At 35.0% G+C, this 25,413-nt stretch overlaps 2 protein-coding genes across 2 annotated transcripts in view; both read right to left on the bottom strand.

The window, feature by feature from the left end:
- LOC136823442 (uncharacterized) overlaps nucleotides 1–1,804 on the bottom strand; it is a 30,162-nt gene extending 28,358 nt beyond the window's left edge. Inside the window, exons 1-2 of the mRNA XM_067079628.1 lie at nucleotides 1,683–1,804; nucleotides 16–885 (exon numbers count right to left, since the gene is read on the bottom strand). Coding sequence (XP_066935729.1) covers nucleotides 16–885; nucleotides 1,683–1,737 — 925 coding nt within the window. The 5' untranslated portion in view covers nucleotides 1,738–1,804. The remainder of the gene's footprint in view (nucleotides 1–15; nucleotides 886–1,682) is intronic.
- A 1,785-nt stretch (nucleotides 1,805–3,589) lies between these two features.
- On the bottom strand, nucleotides 3,590–24,017 carry LOC136823443 (putative tyramine receptor 2). The gene is made up of 2 exons (XM_067079630.1): nucleotides 23,936–24,017; nucleotides 3,590–5,452 (listed from the first exon to the last, which is right to left on the bottom strand). Exon 2 carries the CDS (start codon nucleotides 5,424–5,426, stop codon nucleotides 3,636–3,638), a length of 1,791 nt encoding a protein of 596 aa, XP_066935731.1. The 5' UTR covers nucleotides 5,427–5,452; nucleotides 23,936–24,017; the 3' UTR covers nucleotides 3,590–3,635.
- Between the last annotated feature and the right edge of the window lie 1,396 nt (nucleotides 24,018–25,413).

Below are 25,413 nucleotides of genomic sequence, written 5' to 3'. Positions count from 1 at the left end.
AAGTACGCAGTTTACCTGGGATGTTTCCTCCGGTGTTGACGATAACTCCTGAAAAACTGCTCTCCGTCTCCACAGTAAAAGTGGTGGTGCCATACACTTGAAGACTGACTTTATCTCCAGGTTTGAAGTACAACGAAAGAGATACGAAGAGAGAGAAAGTGGTCATGGGTTTGTCTTCTTGGTGAATGACAACCGATCCAGTGTCTTCACCGTTGAATTCGATAGCCATATTAAAAGTGCCCGGGTTGTGATTTTTGATTTTAACAATAGCGGAGATTTGATAGATACCATCACAAATTGCTGCAAATGTCCCCAGGTCTGAAGAAAAGCCTGTACCGGAGCGGAAAACGCCGGGCAATCCGTAATCCTTCCAACGAATAATTTGCGTTTTAGTACCATTGGTGGTCATTGGGGTGGTCAGGTAAGAGGAGAAACCCGGGATGTATCCGAAGAAGCCCACCAGTTCCAAACTATAGGTGGATTCAGAGCTGCCCACTAAATTCCAATTAGTATCATTATCAGAGAAAACGTATACGGAAAGAGTATTTTCCGGTTGTAAACGAACTGTTCCGAAGACAGACAAACTGTTAAAGTTTGATGAATCTTGAAAAGTGCTGACTAGTCCTGGATGTGATGTCTCAAGGTCATTGTTTATAAGAACTCTCACTTTGAAATTGCCAGTGTCAGCAGATGAGAAGGTCAGCGTTGTGAAGACATTATACAGACCGGCGGACTCGGCTTTAAAATCGCCATTATTCAGTGAGGCTGATGAAGCAACGTGACCGGTACTTGACGGAGTGACCCAGTCAGTAATTTTATGCCATCCTGTCTGCGTAAAGGGTTTGTTTTCCCGTAGATTTGCACTGATCACTATACGACCAATACCTGAAAGATAAACCGTAAAGGAAATTAAACGTTTCGTTGTCTCTCCTCTCCTTACAAAAATATTCGAACACAAATAATTCAGTGCCGTAGGAAGCATTTTCATATTGGGGGGGGCTGAAGTTTAGTGACACCGCGAGGCTCAACCATGGTTTGGCCTGAGTGGGAAAATTTTGAGAATTTGAGCTCTAGATTGCTTAAAAATACACTCAAAACATGCACATAGAGACAATTATGACAAATTAAAAAAGAAAAACTTTGCATTTTGCAAAATAACCATTTTTGAAAAAATTATTGGGGGGGCATAGCCCCCCCTTGCCCCCCCCAGTTGCTACGGCACTGTAATTTAAAATCTCATCCTGTTCAAAATTCAAATTATAGAAAGTGTATTTCAGATGGGAGCTATGAATTAGTCCATAGTCTCTTAAATATTTGGGGGTCGTTTATAAGTTAATACTCTGTGTAATACCGTAATACGGGTGTTATATGCTAAAACGATAATTGATACGGGATAACATCAGTTCCTCTTCCACTGTAATTGTTTTGCTTATTTTCTATTTTGTCTGATTTAGTCGTCTAGCACCTAGACTAACAATCTGCTCAAAGTTCAAATCGTAGAAAGAGCTTTTTGGGTATTTCTGATGGGAGCTATGAATTACTTTATACGTTACACGAAAGTCAAGTAAATAACAAAAGCTTTCCCGTACGAAACCGACGGTAACGCTTGGCAATGGTAAGTTTATTTCAACAACATGAACGAAGAATTAATGTTAGATGAGAGTCTTTAAATTTCTCCTTACCTTCAACCAGAGTCAAAACCTGGCATATAATAATACCCAATGAAATAAGCAACATTTTGAATTTAAAAAACGAATACACGGCTACATGTTTCAACTTAAAAAACTAACTAACCAAAGAATTTAAAAATAGAGGTTAAAAATAATATGAATTTCATAATTTCAATATTTCATCTATAATTTTGTCGATTCAGCTTTTTATCAAAATCATTAATGGATTTTTCGAGTTTGACAGAATAGAATATGTGACTGAATACTTCATTGTGATTCATGAATAGAAGTTTTCCAAAATCTCCTTGGTTTCATTCAGTTTGTCATAATTTATTTAGAAACAGATCATGAATTGAGTGGGGTTGGTTAGGCCACGGTTGATCATTAGATGAAAGCTTTTCACTGCAGGTCGTCTCCGAAAATGTCTGAAATTAGCTATTTAAGAAAAGGTGATCCGGGAGAGAATCAATCACAAGAAGTATAGAAGCACGAGTCTGTTAGTGCATGTCAACGTACGTGCTCCAGTTAAGGAAAGTTTTCATTTCCAAATAAGTAATATCAGTACCGGCCAAACAAAAAAAATCACTACTTTGCAGTAAAAATAATCTAGAGTGGGGTATACGCTTGGCGTGAGTTTATAAAGATTCCCGTAAAAATAATAAACTTTTGAGAAAATTTGCATTTTTCCAAGTACTGTTACAAAGTTGTGCATCCTAACTGCTATGGTGGATTCTTATTCCTAATTTTTTCTATAAGCCACTAAAAGATACCTCTTTAAGACTCCGAACCTCTTTTTTTCTGAAACACCATAGATTTTGCCAAACTAGTGCCCAAAGTGAAATTCACGCCAACTGGTTTATAACGCCAACTGGGTTCTGCACTCTAGATGATACGAGATAGAATTCATCACAGGCATAAAGTAATATGCTGTGCCTCATAGCAGACCCCTCAACTACTATATTATCGCTAACCAAAGTAACTTTGAAGAACTGTACGTTTAAAGTAGGCCCCACTACTAGGTCAATATTTCTTACGTTGACAACAAAAAAGACACTTCAAATTGAGAGTGAAAAGGTTATGGTAAAGTCTGGTAAGAAATAGACTAGACTAGAGTCTACTTCTGACTGAACTTTGCTCTCTGATGATTTCGATGGCGCTGAGTCCAGTGAAGTAGACTAGAGGATTTCACCATCTTGAATTTTTTCAATTTCGTTTTCAAAAATTATAAGAAAACATCAAAACAATAAAATGTTTTCTAAAATTCCATCAAAGTTTATGAAACTATAATAAAAACAAGAAAATACCTCCAAAATTTGAAAAATTTGATCATTGGTCATGTTTTTCTGTTTGTTTTTCTTCAAAAAAGGGACTGGATCTAGTGGTACGGATTTGCTACCACCTCAAACAAAGCCAAAAAATGGAGCCTGCCAAATTACACCGGGCTACTTATCAGCGCCATTCCAGTCTATCAAAAAGCTATAAGTGGCCCCGGTCTAGGTAAGAAGCGACTAGATTTTCAAATTATTTCAGAACTTTAAATCTGTTAATCCTAAGAGACTAATTAACATAATAATGAATATTTCAAATAAAATCTTTATAATTTACATATATGACAAAAGAATACAAATGTAAAATGGAGGAAATGATATGATACATACAATTTTACACACAGAGGTTATTGTCTGTTTGAAATGCAGAAATAAAAGTTCAGATAACAAAGGCTGGAGGAGTAAGAGGTTCACTCACATAGGACTCGAGAATAGCGAAAAAAAAAACAAAGGATAAATATTGACACTTTTTGCCAGCCGCTTTAGCTGGAAGTCGAAATTACGTTATCTTTGAAAATTGAAATGTTTAAAAAATGGATGTAAAGAGGTTCTGTGATCTAAAAGGAACCCTAAATCCCCACACTGCATTAGTGTTGAATTAAGGATAAACTAAACATTGATGCGATGCTACACCAGTTTAATCGCAATGAAAATGTGTCTTCAATTTCTTAAAAGCTTTAATGACAGCTTTTCGGTACACTTTATTCAAAAGTACATATAATATCGGGTTGATGGCACTGTTAATATAATGCAAGCTCACAACGATGACAATGTTGCTAATATCTGGTGGTTTCTTGAGAATCAATAAGACGATGAAGATCATAAAAGGTAGCCAGCACATAAGAAATGTCCCCATAATCAAACCCACAACTTTCGCGGCTCGGATCTCCTTCTTAAACCTCCGTATCTTTTGTTCCTGCCTTCTTTGTTTTGTCAAACGTTTACTTAGTGACGGAGAACTGGCAACACTACCGCGTGATTCGCCCCGAAAGCGCCGTAAAAAGGGGGACGAGGAACCTTTTCGCTCTTCCTTCACGCTCGGTAAAGTGTTAACATCCAGACTTTTGCGGACAAGCTTAGATGCGGGTAGGGAAGACGCCCTGCTGCGTTCCTCCTCAGAATCAACGGATTTCTGTGTTTTGAATAACTTTTTCAAATCTTCTTGCATAGAAGCGGCTTTCCGCTGTCGTTTATCATCATTTTCCTTTAAGAAAACTTCTTTCTCTTCATCTTTAGAGAAATTCATTTCCATTAGGTAAGAGTCGTCTTCGTCACTTGATTTTTTCTTTAAGATAGATCGCACGCTCATGTCCGTACTTTGCCTGCTCACAACAGACTTCCGCTGATTTGCATCTCCGTTATTCATAAAGTTGAGATTCTCATTATAATCAAGGTTTTCGCCATTTTTCCTATTCAAACATTTGAAAAAGCCTTTCAGCTTTACATTCAGAGGTGTTGTCGGGCTTGTCGGTGTTTCGTGATTTGATAGACTTTCAGATTCCGGCGAGCTACTTCTACTTGTAATAATCGAATCTCTTGTTGAGTCTCTTAAATCTCCCTTACGAATAGCGAGTGGTGACGTCGTCCAGGAGACACGGCTATTTGAGTGGCCCATCCTCGGCCCCATAGAGTCAGTATCTTCATTAATATCTGTAGAAGATGTGCCAATATCAGAATCGACATAACTGCCAAGTGAAATAGTTTGATGTTTATTAATTTGAGCCACTTGTCTTTTCGCTTCAAGATAAATGTTACCATAGGAGAAAATCTTAAGGCTCACTGGTATCACAAAGGCCATCAATAAAATACAACATTGTAGTGCGGTATAATAAATTGTCCCTGCTTGGTACACAGCACTTGCAAAATAGTTTATAATGGTGCAAATACCCGCATAGAATATGATAGATGTTATGATACCGAACACACGACGTGTAGTCATGATCCGGTGGTAGTGTAAAGCGTGCTTTATACAAATGAACCGTTCAACACCGATCATTGCCAGACTCATTATGGATAAAGTACCGCAAAAAATGTCTAAACAGCTTTGAAAGTACATCAAGGAGTTGGGCACTTTGAAATTGTTTTTCACGATTATGAGCCAGGATGGTATTGATAAACATGCGATCATAAGATCCGAGACACAAAGACTAGCGATGAAATAATACGTGTTTCTTTTCAGCTCTGGTGAGACAATGAAAGCGTGTAGAGCGATGATGTTGCCACAAATTGTAACGGTACCAATTATGGAGAGGAAAATCACGTTCAAAATTTGTTCTTCCGTACTTATTTCATATATCGCTCCTTTGCTAGCTGCCATCGATTCTGTATAGCTACAATTTGTGGTATTTGCCACACTGCAATTCAGTCTGGTGGTGTTCAAAAGACTTCTATTTGTCAATGTCATGTTTAGCAAGGAGTAGATATCCATTGCCACCAAGAGTATGTTTTATTTTTCTATAACAAGATTATTTGAAGCATTATGATATCGTGAAGAAAAGTGTTTAAAAAAAGATACCAAGTGGGGCAAGATTCGTTTATTTTCATAAGCATTATATTATATTTTGAAAGATTTGTTGTAAAAGTAAAAGTGGTTTCAAATGATTAAAGCCAACCCAAATTTAGAATATTGAATATTGAAATTCAAGATGTTACAGACACTTAAGTTGATTGACAGCCTTCAAGAGGGTCGCCGAAAATGCTGTCAAGTGAATCATAGATCTATCTACGCAATCAATTTATTCTGAAATATCCTCAATAAACTGTTCTAGTGCTTCATCGTGTTCTGGTGTTGTCAGCTTGGGTGTCGAGTTTATATATGAGCACTTTGGACGGCGGAGGCGGGCGGGTTGCTTTGAATCGTTTAAACATTCTCCAAAACTCAATACAGACGGACTTCAAATAAAAACAATATTCTGAAAAAAAAATTCAGGTCTACGAAAACAGAGACTCTGTATCATCTTTTTGGGGTGGTCCTACAAAAAGAAACAGTGGGAACATGTCTCCTGTTCTTTAATAATTTGTTACTTTTTTGTATACAATAAAAATATTATCATTTCGAAGGAAATTGTATAGAAATAAGGAAAGGTCGAATCTATAAACTTTGAAGAAAATTAGATTTTGTAAACTAATTTTTTTATATTTTGATAAAATGAGAACAATTTTGGAAAACGAAAATTTAGACTGTAATATTATTTCAGCCGAAAATAACTCAATTATCACCTATCAATAAAGTAAATTCAAAAAAATTTTGAGGCTTTTTTGCAAATGGAGACAAAACAGAGCTTCTTAAATGAAAAGATAGAATTGAAAAATAGCCCTGTATTGTAAATTCATAAAAGTGATTCTCAAAAAAGCGTTACTTCCAAAGGATACGTTTCTCATTTCGAGTATTTGGAGGTTCATCCTTATACACCTATCGATCCGTAACGGCGCGGTCAGTTTTTGAGGAGAATGGTAACAAACATATATGTAAAATTCTTCTCGACGACGGAATGAAAAACATGTGTAGGACGCTCTTATGGAAAATTGAAACATATTCTTGCATTAAAAAAACGTCATTTTATTTAAGCTCTTCGAATACATAAAGAGAGAGGATGCACTCCTCCCAGCCATGAGTCTAATAGAAATCTTTCTCGTGGGGAAAGAATTCTGGCGGAAATTAGCTTGGTTTGTTTCAGAGGCAGCCTAAAAATGTCGTGCGCCAAGAAAAATTTTCCCTTGTAAATTCAATACCAGTCCCCTTAAAAGCCAACCGTTCCGTTAATGGATGATAGGTGTACTTGCATTAAACAGCAACCTTGGTTCGTTTTCTGATGCTACTGCTTATCTCCTAATTTGCCTAATATTCCATGTAACTGGCGATTACCCAAATTAACAAATACGTCCTGGTCAACTATAAATCAAACTATGTTTGGTTTCAATAAAAAACTGCATCATTCCGAACGCATTTTAACCATACTCTAAGATGATGCAAACACAATAACAGTATTTCACAGCATTACCGCTTAAACAAAACAAACAAAATGAAGAAATTCGCCGCGTATTGGACTGGAGATTGACGCAAAACAAATGGTATTCCTCAGACAGTGTTTCAACAACAAGGATTAAACTTCCAATTAAAATGCAACATGATCTATTGTTTATTAGTGAGGTCGTTTAGCATAATTTACAGGAAAACAATATGATCTAGCTGAAACTTTCTCCAGACCTTCTCTATAGGATGGTTACGCCTCAGGAAAAATTCCCCTAAAATCCCACTGGTGGAACATCCCTTTTTTGGAACATTTCTTTTTTCCCCAGGCAAAACCCTAAGGGCGAAATTTTTTGAAAATTTCAAACTCATTTTCAGACATTATCAAGTATACCATTCGAAAGCTCTCGAAAAACTCGAAGACTTTTGAACGGGTATAGCCGATTTCATTATCTAACTCGAGATAATTCACGCAGAAGATGCTATTTATGGTCAATTTAGACCAAAATGTGGCGAAAAGTGGAACTTGCGCATGAAATATCTCGAGTTAGGTAAGGAAATCAGCGATAACTGTTTAAAAGTCTTCTATATAGTTTTTCGAGAGCTTTCGAATGGTATACATGATATTGTCTGGAAATAAGTTTGAAATTTTAAAAAAATTTCGCCCTTAGGATTTTGCCTGGGGAAAATAGAAATGTCCCAAAAAAGGGATGTTCCACCAGTGGGATTTTAGGGGAATTTTTCCTGAGATATAAGCATCCTATAGAGAGGGTCTGGAGAAAGTTTCAGCTAGATCTTATTTTTTTCCTACAAACAGCCTGTATTTTTGTAACACGACCACACTATATCTAGAGAATCGGATCAATCATTTGCACATCTCACGTCAGTCAGAAGCCTCAATGTGTTATGACAGTTCGTTGAACACAAATAATTATCATTATTGCAGATTAATTGATCAAATAGACGATATCGGCTTCGCATGAAAACTCAGATCCAACCTCCGAGAATTCCCCACAATGCTTTGCGCGTAATAAATTTCACCGTGAACTTTTTTCCGCGCAAAGCATTGTGGGCAATTTTCGGAGGTCTAATCTGAGTTTTCATGTGAAGCCGATATCGTCTATTAAAAAATCAAGGCAAAATTCGGGAGAGAAAAGAAGAAAAAACACTGATTTCCTATAATTGGAAATTGAGTTCCTACCTATATTAAATCGAATCGATAATAATGCAAGTTTTAGTTAAACAATCTCAGCTAAACAAAAATATTTATTCTAAAGGTGGGTCTAAAACGCGTGGCCTGCTATGTTTTCACACAAACACCTGATTGAAAATAAATTCTATCGCAAGGTTTAAAAAGATGTACCGCGCGAAAACAAAAAAAAAGTGTTAGATTCAATCCGTTATTCTAAAATGCGGCGCAAATTTGAAAGCTTTACTCATTCTTGCTTGAGAAATGTTGAAGATTCCTTTTCTAGCCTCTTCGGGGCTTTACATCCTATACTCCAATAAAAACCGGGTGCCATATCCACCAAAGCAGTACACGTTTTTCTTTTAATAAGAACAAACTATATAAGAACATAAGGCTTCGAAGGCCAAAATTTTAAGAACAAGTTAAGAACAGTTTAAGGCTTTACAGACTCTAGAATTTCATAGGAAAATGGACAAAAATACTCAGAAAATGGCGAAATCAAGAACATTTTTAGGCTTAAAACTTTTAAGACTTAAAACGTGTATAAACGTTTGCTGATGTCCAAACTACTACATAAAATGACTATATACGTAAATAACCCCTTGCAACGATACGCGACCAGTCTGATAAAATCATCCAAATAATCTACTAAGTTCGTCATTACATACCACTGCATACCAATAAACTTTTAAAAGGATTAGAAAAGAAAATACAACGTTAAAATCCAATAGATTAATAAAAAAATTCAAACCACGAATTACGACAAGACTTTGAAACTACTTGACTATACGATAATACAATTTCGGAAAATTGACCCTAAGTCCCTACACGCAGGACCATATGGTAAAATAATAGCCCGTCCACTCAAAAAGCATTTCAGCCGTTCAAACATTTCGATCAATTTAACATCTTTTTCTACTGAAGGATTTGTCATAAACTTAATATTTGATCATAAAGCGTCAATTTTCTTGACTTTTTTTCACGCATAAAGACTAAAGGTTGATAAACAAAAACGTCAATAGTCACAAAACGTATTTGAATTGACAAAACTTTATTGAAAAAAAGATTTATAGAAGTGGATGGACAAAATACTTTGCAGGGTTTCTTTAGAGCAAATATGTGTGTTAAAAGATTAAGAAGTTAAGATTTTCTACAAGGTTAAAATCCAGGGGTAAAAGGACCGCTAGAGCCTAAAAGTAAATCTTGACATTATATTCATACGAAATCGTTTTGCACGGAATGTTTTGAAAGAGTAAGGACGCCTACATGATTATCTACGTTATTAAACAACGAACCAATCAGAAAAAGACAAAGTTTACGAAACAATTTCATCCACACTCACGCACGCAATAGCGAGTTTATGTATTTGCACTTTTGATGACGGTAGAGTGACTGAAGCGATTTGGAATAACCCGCATTTTGACCCGCAATATCGAGGACGGTAAAAGTGCTGATTTACCGTCCTCCTCAGTTGTTCAGGATCTAACCTTACCGTGTCTGTCGCAGAAAAACACAACTACATAAACTCGCGGTAATATCATGAAAGCTACATGCATTGATCTCTAATTTGACTGGATTGGGCTTCCCATATAAGAGCAAACGTGTCCAGTTGAAGAGCTGACTAGTGCGCCATCTTGTTTTCAATTCTGGTTATCAATAGCGGGATTTGAATGTTTTGAAATTCGAACGCTCGAAAATCGAAGGTGGGTTAGAAAGCAACATGGCTGATATTAAAACTGGATATTCGTTAGCCTTAACTAGTGTGCAAAGGGATGTTCAAGCATCAGCATTTTTGCATAAATCCATCATCTACAATCCTTCAAAAAATATTTGAGACAAATGGGAAATTCCCCAGGAAGTTTTGAAACCACAATCGATTTGCAAGTGCTCTAAAGTAGGTTCGAAGGGTAGAGTTTCAACTCAAAAATGGTCCAGTAGGGCTTGAAATATAGCCTAGAAACCAATAAATCCCTCCCAGATCGAAATAATCGATGAAATCAAGTTGAAGGCCCGAAATTGACATTCTCGCTCGAACTTCAATTTAGCCAAAAGTGCCAATATATTATTATGGCACTGATTGTAGATATCCGCTGTCAAAAACACATTATCAATTTTCCCATAACAAGGGAACCCAATCAGGATCGAACATACTGTAGAATAGAAGGTAGAAGATAAAGTTCTACTATTCGAGGGACTTACTTCGAATTATCTGATATATAATGCATCTTATAAGGATCCATTAAAAGTCTGAGTGAAACTTTAACAAACCTTTCAAGCCAAAATTTTGTTCCGTTTAGATAAACTGACAGATATACTTTATAAGTTTCTACCCTAACAACTATCTCATCCTAACTGAAATTGAACTAGCCATGAACGTTCAAATCGGGATGAGAAAATGCTATTACTCGAATGGAAAGAGAAAAGAGTCCATTATCACTATCCATAAAAACTTTTGAGAGTTGACGGTGTCATAATTAGCATAAAGTCTTAAACAAAGCTTACTTTATAGCTTTAATCGTAAACAAGAAGCCCTGTGTGAGACAGAAATTTTCGGAAAACCGATAACACGTTTAAAAGGCTCAAAAGCTTTTAAATGAAAAGAAATTTATTCATTAAAGCTTGAGAACTAATTAAACCAGTCATACGGTGTAAGCCAGTGATTTTACTTCAGATTTCAACGTCACTCGCTCTCTCGTGACGAATTTCCGTCAGAATAAAACATTGCACTGAAATTCCCTCAGATTAAAGTGGGCCGAAGAGTAAGACCGTAGATGCCGTAGCTACCGGGGAAGGGACCAAGGTAGGCTTTGAACACCAAACCAGGGTTGGCCCTCGCGATGTCACTTTTAACCCCAGCCCCTCCTCAAATATCTTCTTACGGCGCTGGAGATATAGCTTTTTCCCGAAATGTTCGTCTGTCACCTGTAACACGGCTCCCCTTCTATTCACTGTCTTTAGCTAGCCAAATGAGAACCTTTAAAAATCCAAAAATAAAATAGTTTACTTTGCTATCTTTGTTCAAAGAGACTTATAGGTTGAAAAGGAAATTCTCTCTATTGCGGTCAAGAGCCACATTAAGGATTCTACGAGGGAAAATAGAAACCCTAGATAAAGTTTTTAAGCCTAGGATCCTTGTTTTATTTTGAATTTAACTTTTATCACTCTTTTATATCTTAAGCCGATCAAGATAACCGCGTATCTCCTTTTCAATAAAACAAGAGCTTGCCAATCAAAACCTTCGTGGGAAGGGGATCTGGCTTAAACTGAAAGACACAAAAAGCTTGTTTTGAAAATACTTAGTCTTTTACAACCTGACTCAAGTTTTCCATCAACTTCATTAGCGTTAAAACTGAGCTTTTCTAGGGCCTTTCCCACAAAAAAACTTCTTTCATTAAATTTCAACTGTCACTATAAGATAGATCTCCTTGTATCCTCATAAGGATTCCAATACATTATATCAAAGATTTTAATTTTTTTTGTCTGTAGTTACGATCTAACTAAGCCTTGATAAGACCCAGTGATAAATTCTTACATCGCAGTAAATTTTAAATTGAACCGTCTATACTCTAAGTCGTGGAGAACTCGATAAATCTTACTCTATAATAAAATAAAATTAAAAGAAAAATGAAGAAAGAAATAGAGGAGAAATTTTGTGGGTGTCAGTATTTCCTCATAAATTTATATTTTTATCTCAAAAAGTAACAAGATTCTTCTGAAATCCTGTTGAAATTTTATTGAATGATTTTGGGAAATCCCTATTGAAAAACTAGCACGAAAGCTCTAGCGAAAGCAAGTATTTCCCTCTATTCATTCTCAAAAGTCAATCTGATTTAAATCAACGAAAATTAAAACTCTTGGCTCAACTCCAACCTGCAACCAAGTTTCTTAACAATTGATTGAAATCTGACTAAATACGGAAAGGTACTAATTCGAGCACGTATAAGGCCACAAGTGGGCCCTAATAGGGCCATTATTCCTTCAGTTATTAAGAGATACATCTTTTAACAGAAAAATGAAATTCCATTTTCATTGCTGAAAGCAAAAGACATTGACATCAGATTTGAAAGTCTCCAGCCATCAGGGCCACACAACATTTCCCTAATGTTTTTCGAGCCATTCAAAAATGTTATGAAAAGTACTCCAAAGTTAATAAATGTTCATTTTATGAAAAATATTATAACAAAAAGATGGAGACTCTGTTATCTCACTATTGTTCCTTTCCAATATCATGAAAGATGTAAAAAAAATATCCTTACTTTTCTAATTACATTTTTCTTGTGACCAAATTCCTTTTTCTTTCGCCTGCTAGTACAAAAATTGAATAGAAACTTTTTGAGTAGTAGCAAAACCTGTGAAAACGAACTGGTTCAAGGAGACTTTTTTTCGTCTCGTTGACTTTTGGGAAGAGTTATTTTAACGTCGTTCTCAAGTATATAAAGTGTTGTTAACAATTAAGTAAAATTTTGGAAAAAAGTTGCAGATATTAATAAACATGATCGAGAGAAATTAACGATAGAAGGAAAACAAAAATATATCACTCTCAAGGAAACTTTTCAATATACATACACAAGTACTCTCTTTGTATAATCATAGCTTTTACGTGCCTTGTTTTCGATTCCGTCCCCGATGGGAATTTTACACTGCAGTTTCAAAAATTACACTTCAAAACAATCCTTCACTGGATTTCTCGAAATTTTCATCCCATTTAAAGCCATTTTTGGTCTTTAGATGAACAAAGCTAAGAATTTTAGAAACATTTTAGTCTTAAATTCTCCAAAATTAGGAACAGCTAAGGCTGAGGAAAATTTACTGGTTCTTATTGCTGACCTTTAAAAACCTGGAAGCTAAATCCGCCATCGTTAATCTGAAATTTTTACCCACAAAGAAGTGCTTAAAACTTCGCCAACGTCTAACAACGCTACATCACAAGTATTCAAAGAAAGTAGATCTGGCGCTAGCGGTATAATTACACCAATATTGAGTAGGGGTACCATTAGGGTACCAATTTCCAAGTTTTTGTTGACCGGGATTGGAACCCGTTTCCAGGGTTTATATAAAGCTCGACGGTTCTTAACAAACGCGTATATTCTATCGTAACAACAATGCTAATCTGGCACCCGATGTAGAAATTTTCTTCCGACACGCTAAAGCTCTGAAGGTCGGGAAAATTTTCAACATCTGGAAGAAATACATTACGGAATTTCGCCTGACCGCGTAATTTTTTAGAAAAATGGGCCCGAGTGCAATTTGGACAGGGAAGGTGTCATGGCCGACAAAATTTGGGTCAGAAAAAACTTCAAAAGGTTTCACGAAATAAATTCAAAAACAAAACTTTTTGGAGAAGGAATCATGCAAAATATTATCATTCTTTTCACAAGGAGGGCATGTAGAAATACTCAAATAAGTATTTTCCTTCTTTAAACTGATCACAGAAGCAAAAACAAAATAGAAATAACATTGTACACAAAAAAGCCTGAAAGAAGAGAAAAGTCATAATCAGCATCTATAAATAACACCAAAAGAAAAACTAAAGCTATAGAAAATGAATACTAACCCTCAATGAACACTTTTGTGAAGTTTAATAAAGATTTTATCCAAAAAACTTCAGTTCTGGAACACTGAAGTCGGTTTGTCGGTTGTCGGCCAGTGGACAACAGTTATATTTGCACCGGAGGACGGTCTAAGATAGATAACAACATGAAAGTTACTGATAAAAGCCTAAGCCCATAGGAACATACCTGCTTTAGTTTCTTTGGTCTTTGAATGGTATAAAATTTGAGAAAGTGCAGAAAAAATCAGCCATCAAAACAAACAAAAACAAAAGTTATGATTATCAACTTTTCTGTGGTAGAAACACATTTTTTGGGTTGGTGCACATACAGAAATTACACTGGATACTAAAACTAATATTCAGGGAGTGATAAGTACAGTTAAACTACAAAAAATCCATCAAAAGAAACCAAAAACAACCATAACAGTAACAGCACACATTTTTTGAAAATTACATCAGCCATGTTGTTTGTAATTTTTGCCGACATACTCATGACGTGGTAACTAACGACAGTGATTTGACGGTCTTTTTGAGGCGCCAGATCTCAAAAAAACAATTTTTGAGCGTTCAGCACGGCCCCGAAAATGAGGGCTAAACTTATGTCGGCACATCAATGGATGACTACTATTTCTCTCCGATGGTATATTGGCCCGCTCCTTTAGAGCTTTAGCGTGGGCGGCCGCCAATACGCCATCGGAATATCAGATAACAACAATGCCAGCCATTAATTTTGATATAGGGGATGCGTATAGTGTATAAATTCCCGTCCGAGAGTTACCCCCATCTTTGTGTTTTTGAAAGACCGTACAGGTCGAGTGAACCTGTATACGCTTTCTGTGTGTCTTTAATCGAAAAACGAAGGTGAGTCATAATCAGTCTTATCAAATTTGTTTATTGGCAATGAAAACGCTATAAATTGAAACAGGATATCCTAAGTGTGGGGAAATTCTCGGACGGAGATCATATACACCATACGCCCTATTATATCCCCTATCCCATATCCTCTATATCAAAACATATCAGATGGGATGCATGCAGCCTAGTTCCTCTTGGGATGAAAAAGATTTCTTTGTAAAATAGTTTTAGGGCTTTGGCGATAAAATATTATCAAGCAAGTGGCGCCATTTTGAATCAAAAGAGAACACAGATTGAAAATCGATTTAAAGGAGGAAAGAAATTTAGGTTAAGGAGAGGGTTTTATTATTGCTTTTCATTGATTTGATTTTTCTTTGTGATTCGGTTTAATTTCTCTTCATTTTGATATTTAAGACAATCGTTGGGAATGAGAACCTTTTGCTGATTTACGAAATTTCAGAGAAAAATGTTCTTCGACTTTTCTCGAGAAAGCAAAGAGGCGTTCCATACCTTTTCAATAATTCTGCAGTCATAATAAAGATTCCCTTTTATAAAACATGCTCGTCGGAAATTAAGGTAATCTCAAAAATAAAACATGAATTTGCTTAGAATGCTTTAGAATATAATATTTCTCAGCCAGAAAATGATTAAACATGGGCGGAAATTAAGACACTACCGACTGTGAGAAATTAAAAGCTAGTGGGGTTTAAAACGAAGAACTGAAATATTTAAGAGGATCCCAGGGATCTTGTATTACCACAACATTGTTTAAAAGGCTTAAAAATGCAGCGAGACTTTAAAGTCTCAGTGAGTTTTGCAATAAGAATTATTTAAAGGTGTTTTTATCACTTGGACGATTTTCCGGTAATTGTATTCCGGTGGTGGAGAGGGGTTGTAAGCTTAAGAATTGAAAGGTTGGATATCTTAGCGATATTAATTCGTCGGCAAAAATTGACGGAAAACACGATGAAATGTGACTAACGACAAAGGATCTCCACAGAAACTAAAATAAATGCAATGATTGCTCAGACTATGTGCCTTAAACCTTCTAAATCGCCGACGTTACTATGGTACAAGATTCATCAGCAAAAACTATTTATTGGTAAAAAAGCAATGAAATTATTGGCAAATGAAGAAAATTTTACTTTAGCGGACGAATTTTTTACTGATGATTTTTCTAGAATATTTGTTTTCTAAGTATGGAAACTTTAAAGCATTTTAAGCACTTTAAGTCACTCTCAAAAATTGTCATTTCACATAGCCTCTCCAAAATCAGTGAGCAATGGGCTACACCTGACATATTCCGCAAAAGAACCCTTTAAAGGAGGGGTAAATATACAACTAGTGGAAGTAATTTACGGGTTTAACTCAAGTTTTTTAAATTGTCCTCCCCCCTTCTGCTCAAAACTGATGTCATCGTACATCACATGCACAGCCTCCACTTGGAATATAATTTTTCAGTGAGTAAGACGCAAATAACCAAATCAATCTTTTAGAAAAAGGTGACCTCCAGACCACCCCTCAAAACGACTGTTTTGAAAAGAAAAAGCATCTAGAAAAGAAAACCGTATCATATAAAGGTGAAAAAAATTCTATGAGAGATTCGCTCCTCCCATATTGCTCAAGTCTTGAAAATTGATGAAGTTCTTTCTGGCAGAAGAACATTTTAAGAAGGAAGATACATTTTTTATTCAACACCAAAAAGTAAAAAAGCTTCAATTACAAAAAAAGGTCAGCCCACCGATCAAAAATAACTAGCAGATTTTGATTGCGAAAGTTTTTATCTTCAAAAATTATTCATGAATCTTCACGAAAAAGTCGAATCATAGATTTTGAACATTTATTTAAAATGAGAAAAATAAAAAATATTAAGCCGTCAAATATAAAGCGAAAATCGAACTTATCGGATTTTGTAAATTGGCAAAACAGTGTTGATACAAATGTTGTATCCCCTGTGAAAATTGAAATATTCAACCGACGTCCAACTAATGATATGAAAACGAGATAAGAGTTTCTCTAAAAGAGATAAAAAATGCAAAGGTGTTAGTTATACCTGGACCATTTTTCGCTTTAACAGGATAATCAGAATAACAAAATAATTATTCAATCGTCAAAACGATATATTCAGAATCTTTTTCTTCATTTTACCCTGATAAACTTGGTTCCAATCCCAATGTTGAAGGCGCGTATTTCATCATAAATTCAATGCTTCATTGAGCTTAACCAAAAATTTCCTTTATGTCTTGAGCTTCCAAGAATAAACATGAATTTCGTTTTAAACCAATAATACAAAACCAAAGCCTAACTGTTCGATTTTTTATTTTGAAATTAAAATATTCGAACATTCAAACATCCAAAGAACTAGGGATCACTATAAAATAGCCAGACGTCGAGGAAAATGAAAAAAAAAAAAAAATTGAAACTGAAACCAACTTTTTTTCAATATGGGAAATTTTTAACAAATACTCAGAAATTTCAACAGCACTTTGCGAAAAATTTTCATGCAGGTCCAACTTTCTCACCAGAGTACTTAACTTGTAAAAAAAATCGAGAGATCGAGGACACCTCTGTTGCGTAAACGGTCGCCAGAAATCGTGTAATCGTGCAAATACTTAGCCTATACTAGACGTCACAACTTTTTTTCACGCAGAAACGCTTATTCCACTTTGGGATATTTTCGAATGTTACGAGCCCAGGTTTTTGGGCTCCAAACATTCGATTTTTTGACGTCACTTTAAACTTTCGATGCTCATGCAGTAGAAAAAATATCGCATTTGCGTCAAAGCACTTGAAAGGCTTCTATTTTTTTTTAAATTCATCAAAGTGAAACTCACTAAGAAACGGAATGAAAATTCCCAGTTTTTGGCGAGGTTTTCGTTAGCAAATACTGGGGAATGAAAGGGAGAACTTACGAAATTTGACGTTTCGACGGAGAGAGGTACTGGTACTGAGCTTGATAAAACGTGAGATTTATGATTAATACCCTGACGTATCAAAAAGATTGTGGTCCAAAGGAAAAAAACATGAATCTATGAGCGCAATAATGAAATAGTTTAAATCATTTGATATCAGTTCGTTTAATACATTCGAACACAAGACCCTTTCATTCAGCACAAGGTGCAAGAAGGTAGAGACGTTAATAGCGCAGTAGTCTAGGACTCTTAGAGATATAGAGTCTTTAATAGATCTTATCGGAGTTTTTTATTTTTCTAAAAAAGCGATGCATTGTGGGATTGTTTTGGGAGTATTACAATAGAAATCTCTTAGGAATTCCTCAAGGGAATTCTATTGTAATACTCCCGAAACAATAGCACAATGCATCGCTTTTTTAGAAAAATCAAAAAACTCCGATAAGATCTATTGTTTGCACGGGGGGGGGGGGTCCACGCTGATACCTTGGACCACCCGGTTATCGCTTCTTAGTTGATATTGAAACTACATTTTTTTTTTTATATTGATAGTGCGGTCATTTTGTGAACAAACAAACCTGTTTTAGCAACCTCAAAAAGAAAGTTTTTTCTCCCGGCACCTTTCAAATTCAAAGTTTTAAAATAACAGGGGAGGCCTTAAGTTTGTGTTAATTACAGGGAGAATTCTTGTACCAAGAAAGATATCTTTATCTACAAGCACAAGAATAGAAGAATATTCCTTAGAGACTCAATATATCAGTAATGACAGATTGAGTGCCATGTGAGCAAAGTCTCATGTTTGATATCAAGGAAAGACAAAACAAGATATAAAACCTCTCTTTGAATAAACGTATGGTGAAACGTTGTCTACCTAAATTATTTCCTGATTGAAAAGGCAATAAGGTCGTCTTTTAGTTCTCTCTAGGGAAGTAAGTCAAACCAGGGGAGAAAGGTGTGATAATAGTTTGGAAAAAAATAAAAGCTAGAGTAAGCGCCCAGTGTCATTCAGTTTTACCATAAAGCTAGACGATCCTATCGTCTACACAAGATCACTAAAAAGGGAATAGTTTAGGAGAGGCGTGATAAATTCGGGTGGAGTAAGCAGTGGCAGAGATGTTTACAGTGTTTTGTTCCAAAACTCTACCGCCACTTTTTCCCGTAAACCGCCCTGACGCACTAACTCTTTCTCGCATTTACTTTAAACGGACGATAGCATCGTCTACCATAAAGCCCGAAAGGCTAGAGTTGAACCATCAACCTTTCCCAAGTAAGAGAAATCGAAGCTATAAGATTTATTAGATCATATCAAATCTGGTAATATATTTTACTTTCATGGGCGTTTGTGTGAAAACCAGACGGGTCACGCGTTTCAGAGGGAAATAAGTGGCTTCATTTCTCATCCTAGAGATTCATCATCTCTAGCTCTTTCGGGGTGCAGTGGCGTAGAAGGATTGTTTTTAGTCTATTTGTGGCCGGGTTGTCTGTACACAAACCCAATATCTACGGCTAATTTCAAAAATCATTGCTGTACTTCGCTACGATAATCGTGAGATACACTCTGGTACAGAGTAGTGGCCGGGTAGCGCAGTCGGTAATGCATTCGCTTTACAATCCAAGGGTTGTGGATTCAATCCCCGACATTGCCAACTCAGCATATGGGTAGCTTAGTTTCGGTAATCAGATCTAGGCGATAAGTTACTGGGAGTTACTTGAATTTCCTCCCGATATTTTTAGCTTTTCTCTCTCTTTTACACTTAGAGAGTGTTCACCAATTTTTCGCCAGTCCAAGCCAAAGGATAAAAAACTGAAACTGACTACAGCAAAATTTACTCCTCCAAATTTACTATGTTACCTATCGATTTTAAAAAATAATCTGAAAAATTTGAAAATAATACCAACTCTACCAAAAAAAGAGAATTTTACATCAAAAATAGCATACCATAACAGTAGTTAACTTTATAAAGTATATTTTAACAGGTGACAAAACGTAACAAAATGCCATCACACTTTAAGTTAACCCAAGCTTTAGCTCTGCCAACAGAAATATTGCACCATATTTATGATAGACGTAAATACATCCAGGCTAAAGATTTCTAAAAATTCGATACCAGTTTAAAATGAGCCACAATTATTGAATAATGATGTAGGTAGGTAGAAATCTAAGCTAATTCCAAACGAAGGTAGGTTCATATGCACGTGTCAACATTTGTTGTAAATATTTTCTTTTACGATAAGTTTCAGATTTCAAGTGTAAAACATCAATTGTGATCAATTTTTTACAAAATTCTACTAAAATCTTTCAAATTTTCAAATCTCATCAAACAAGGGTCAGAGAGTTAACGATAGGACTGAACGACTAAAAGTCAGGCTTTTTTACTCGGAAGACTCGCAACACTAAAGACTCATCAGTGGTTGTGGGAAAATCAAGTTGTTTAAACCTTGGCCCACTGGAAGTTTTAAACTGGATAAAAAATTATTAAAAGCTCAAAACTAACTGAGCCAAAATTAGAAGCAATAGACTTCAACGTTTTTTCTCAGCTTAGCCGGGGTAGATGATCGATTCTCTTAAACCTCTAAGAGCATCTGAGTCTAGCTAATCTTCGGACTTGAATCTTGCTTGTCCTACAAATCAAGTCAATAAAAAAGCTTAATGATCAGCTTAAAACTAACTAGAAATAGCAATTTATTTATTAATTTACAGCATCTTTAGGAGGATCGAAATGAATTGAACTAAAAATACCATATATAAGAATAAGATAACCATAATCCCAAATTTACCTTTAAACGACTACCCATCAAAATAATTCATTATAACTAAGTGAATTATAAGGAGTTGTAGGGTGCATAATGATACCGTTGTGCAAATATTGAACCAATCAAGAATCCTTTCATTTTTTTCATTTTGTTTGCTCTTCGCATAATATTGAATGATATCGCACTAAAGAACGAATTTCTAAACCTTGTAAAACATGAGCACATACAAAGGGAAAGATTTCTAGCATTTTCGTATGAAAAAATCTTCCATAAACTATTTAATCAAAATTATATTGATAAAATGAAAAAACTAAATTTCATTAGTTGCGATAAGGAACTTCTTCTTGTTTATATTTGAAAAGGAAACAAGGAATCTACGCAGAGCATTGGTTGATCCAAAATAATTGAACGGGACAGGCCCTATCCAGGACATAATTCACTTCCTATGATAGGGAAATCACTGACTCTGCCAACTCTCAGCACACGCAGCTGCTGGTATATAGTAACTTTACTTGAACAACTCAGGAGGACAGTGCATCCATAAATCTACGTCCTGTTAAAGAATCAATTCAAGCCAACTTAAGGCTCAATGTTACAAAAGAATTATCAAAAGAAACAATTTATTTTCGAACCTTGTCTAGATCAGAGTAATCAGCTCGTTCAAAATTAAACGTTTAAGCGTCTAAGCATTCCTCTCTTTTAACTTGCGAAAGAAGCGGGCGCAGTGAGTTACGATACTTCTTTTTGCGAAAACGAAACACTCGTTCCGCAATTCCTTTCACGCTGATTTAATATCCAAAGCTAGTACAAGACTTTGAAGTTAGCAAGGGTAGTTTAATACCAAACATTCCTCTCCAATCTCTATAGTCCTATTAATTATCCATAATTAACGACTGAGGCGGTTTAGGATAAGCAGACAATAAAATTGTACACAAAACTGTGATCGAAATAGTTCGATAACTTTAAAACGAAATTTCGAGGGTTTGACAAATAAAATCCTTCCATCCGCTACAACCTATCATGGTAAAATAGCACAAGTATATCACCCGACTAAAACGAGGTGTCAAGACAAATGAACCACTTCAACATCAAAAGCCCCTCAACATCTTTCCATATCAACAAAAAAACTCTTGAAAAGGGAAAGGTGTTAAAAGCTCGCATCTTATTTTTTGAGATTTCTCAAGAAGGTGTTTGACAGGATAACATCAAAATATTTCGTTTATAGTGAGTGTAAAGTTCCTCGACCTCCTCATTTTGTCAATGGATGAAAATATGTTTTGTAAGAAAATCAGTCATTTCTTATAATTTAACCCTGCCTTTTGTGGTAGTATGGAAGAACTGTTCTAATTGTGTGATCATTACTCACAGACCACAAATCATTTTCATTTTTTAAAAGGAAAGGAACAGTACCAAGAAACTACTCAAAATTCAGCATATTTCTTTAACTAACTTAAAGTATAAATTTCACGATGATTGACAAAGTCTGGCTTTACAAAGATGAACTTGAAAAGACATGAATTATTTTACGTAAGTTAGTAACGAGATAGGGAGAACTTCCGCAAAAGATAGTAAGTAACACAATTATTAAGCTTCTTCTGCTCGGAAACTAAGCACTGCTTTTTTATGAGAATATTCTGATAATATAATCATCATGTGATTTGGCAAGTCCCATTTTCAGAGCATTTTAGAGTGTTTTTACCTGTAAATTATCGATTTTCCCCAGATCTTCCCCAGTTCCTCAAAACTTTCGCACAAAGTCATATATTTTGTTTGAAGTATGTATTACATGTTAAGAAGCTAGGATCTAGCCTTAGAATAACATTGAATATATTTTAGAATGATTTTCCCAAAGAATTATGAATATATATGAGAAATAGAGAAACACCATAATTCCTATAAAGAAATACATTCATACAATTCAAGCATGCCCTCTCTTACCAAAACTCTGATAATTCTGAAGATTATCTCAATAGTGAAGCAGGCAAGCAAAGTGCTTAAAGATGACAAAAATCACACCTTGCCCTTAATATGTGTTTTACGAACGTCGGAATATAGGTTGAAAAATCTAAGATGAAAACGTAAGAAAGCAACACAACAGGAATAGGGGTATCTTAAACGGAAAAGAACTATATACTGTAACCCTCACTTCCCTCGAATTTTGCAATATACATTGGGGGTGATTTCTGAGGGTGATAAAGATACTAAAGATCTCAGATAGATAACAGGAAAACATTGAAAATTAAAAAGAACAAACAGGAAGGTTTTTAAATGTCAAAATTACTTGGTCATTGGAATCACTTTAACCAGTAGAATTGAACTTATCTGTCTGCCTCTCTTAACATCTATTTTTAACCACCAGTAAATACCAGGATATAGACATAATACATAAACATTTCCTGTTTACTATAAGCAGGATCAAAATCATGATAGTAAAAAAATTCCAATAGACGTGTTATACACTCTCTCATTTGCACATCACAAAATTCCAAATGGCAGCATTTTTGACATGTGTATACTAAGTTATGATGATTTTAATTCTTCTTAATAAACATTTAAGATGACAAATGATAAAAGTAATTTTATTTGATGATCGAGTCGCTTATGAGATAAGCATCATTGGCAAGTATCCTCCATCTAGGATAATCATCTCTATTCAGTGTTAGAAACCAGATTATTGCTTTAAAGATCGCAATCAGATAAATGTCTCTCGTTTTTTTTAATATCCAAAGCTAATACAACATATTGAAGTTAGCAAGGGTTGTTTAATATTAAACTCCAATTTTTTTGGTCTTGCAGTCTCAATGTTAGATTTACTCTTGTACAGAGAAGTGTATGGTGTGTTTCTTTTCTATAACTTTCAGAATCCTTTTTAAAGCAAATATGAAATCTACAGTAGACTTTCGCTTAATCGAACATCTACTTTTTGAATCTTTCTATAAATCAAATTTATTCCCAGTACTCTTTTGAAATACTTTCTATAGTTCAACTTTCCTGTAATTCAAACAAATATGATTCCGCAATTAAGTTCAAATTAGAAACTGTAGAATGTAAAGATTTTGAAGTCAATTAACTGTGTCTAAGAGCAGTTCAAAATAAATTTTCATAATAAGTTTATCTGAGGTTTCTCTACAAAAATTTAAAAATGAAATTCACAATATTCGTACAATGTCAAGGTTGCCACAGGTTTGCCAATTTCAAAATTCCAGACTTTTAGTCTAAAAAGCCATGTTTTTCCAGATTTTTTACCTGAAAATATCAGAGAGTTTCCAGATATTTTGACAAAAAACCCAATATTTTCCAGACATTTTATCCATTAGGAAGGTTTTCAGCCTTTCCTTAACGTCATTTGAAAGGCCAGATTGAGGAATACAACGTAATGAGAAATTTAAGAATGAACACGATTTAAAGATTTGGTTGCGAGCGTAACGAGCAGAAATTTTTAGGAATTTCAAATGCCAGGGTAAAAGTTTCCTATTACCGGAAAGTTTACTAGGCTTCATTCAGGACTATTTCCTTCAACTTCTATTATTTTCCAGACATGTATGCCAATTCCAGACTTTTCTAGACGGGTATGCCAATTCCGGACGTTTTCCAGACTTTCCAGACTTTAACCTAATTCCAGACATTTCTGGCAGACGTGGCAACCCTGAATGTATGAAAAAATCAAATAATAGGGGCACACCCCTCCTGGTATAATGTAATGTAATACCTTTTCATCCTTGGATCCAGTTCGTGACAATTGCACCACAACAATGATGAACCATTGGTAACTCCAACGAGATGCCTGTAATCCTAAAAAAAGCAAAAATTACATGGTATCCAATAATATGCTTGTGATTCCACAATGGATATAAAAAGTCTGATAGAATTGAAAATAAAAATAGAGAGAAAATCTGCCCTAGTTTATTCGTTTGGTGTCAATATCAAATTCTCTGACATTACTGGAGATTATAAACAAAAGTTCCTATCATTAGTGACATTTAGTGTATTGTGTATTGTACCCCTGACCTTTACGACGGAGTCCATAACAAATCAGTACAAATCCAAAAGAATCAAATAAAATCATTTCTACTCTGACCGCATTTTTTCCTGTAAACAATTTGTTTTCTCACTTACTCCTTTTTGCTCCTTTTTTCGACAACCAAACCAAAACTAAGACACCTTGAAAATCAGTTATTTCTCTACTGCTTGATATTTCATTTTTTGATAAATCACATTTTCCAACTTCTACTTACAATAAAACCCCTTTTCTGCTCTATCAACAAATTTTTTTCTCAATAAGGACTAGTAGACAAGTAGCTGATGACACCTAAAAAAGGCAGTCTGTGTACCTTTCTAAGCACAAAACCATGAATTGGTAACCATGAAGTTCTTTACCTAGTCCAGAAATACTTTAATTTATATTTTGACCTCATAAGTAAACTTTGTTGTGAAAGAAAATATGAGAATAATATATCAAGTGCCACATTTTTAAGATTAAGATAAACAGATCAACAACATTAAATAAGTAAAAATGAATAACAATTTAAGTTTTGATGAGGTCATTATCACATTTTTTTTTCAGGATCTATTATCTTGAGCTAGGTTGAAAATTTTACAATACTTAGTATTTAATATCAATCTTTGGATATCAATTTTTGAGGGCTTTCAACAAGTGCTATTAGATTTTCGTTTTGAGGGAGTTTGTAATTTCAAAATTTTGTTGTCTTGGACAGGTGAAAGTGATATAATCATAAATCATATATTCTCACTAGTAAAAAGTCCCTATCGCGGCATCACGCAAACTGCTTGAGGGGCCTCAGTAATGCTTTTTTTTCTGTTCAATATTCTAGGATTCCCAATCAATTGATTGGGCAAAATTCTATTTTTGGCTTTTCTATTTGATCTTAGTTAATTTTGCATGTGAAAGTATTACTATTGGTGTTCGTGGAGGCAAAAAAATTATCATAAAACAAAAGTGAAACTTGTCTCAGCCAATATTGTAGTTGGTTTTTTCAAAAAGAGAAAAATAAATAATAATGAATCTACAATTTCGAAACTCTTTATTGTACATAAAAACAAACAATTATAATTATTTTATTATTTTATTATAAATGTTCTACTTGACATGCACCTATGAAAATGAAAAATGGAAAATAGTAAGTGGTTTTTATGCGTTTGAAATATAGTTAATTCGTACTATGATGA

The sequence above is a fragment of the Clytia hemisphaerica genome, unplaced genomic scaffold (genome assembly GCF_902728285.1).
Source record: "Clytia hemisphaerica strain Z4C2 unplaced genomic scaffold, Clytia hemisphaerica genome assembly, whole genome shotgun sequence".
NCBI classification, from domain to species: domain Eukaryota; kingdom Metazoa; phylum Cnidaria; class Hydrozoa; order Leptothecata; family Clytiidae; genus Clytia; species Clytia hemisphaerica.
This window is presented reverse-complemented; position numbering and strand designations above follow the sequence as displayed.

Bases quoted from the DNA above. Each gene is read 5' to 3' on its own strand.
- LOC136823443 (XM_067079630.1), bottom strand. From the start codon at position 5,426: ATGGATATCTACTCCTTGCTAAACATGACATTGACAAATAGAAGTCTT.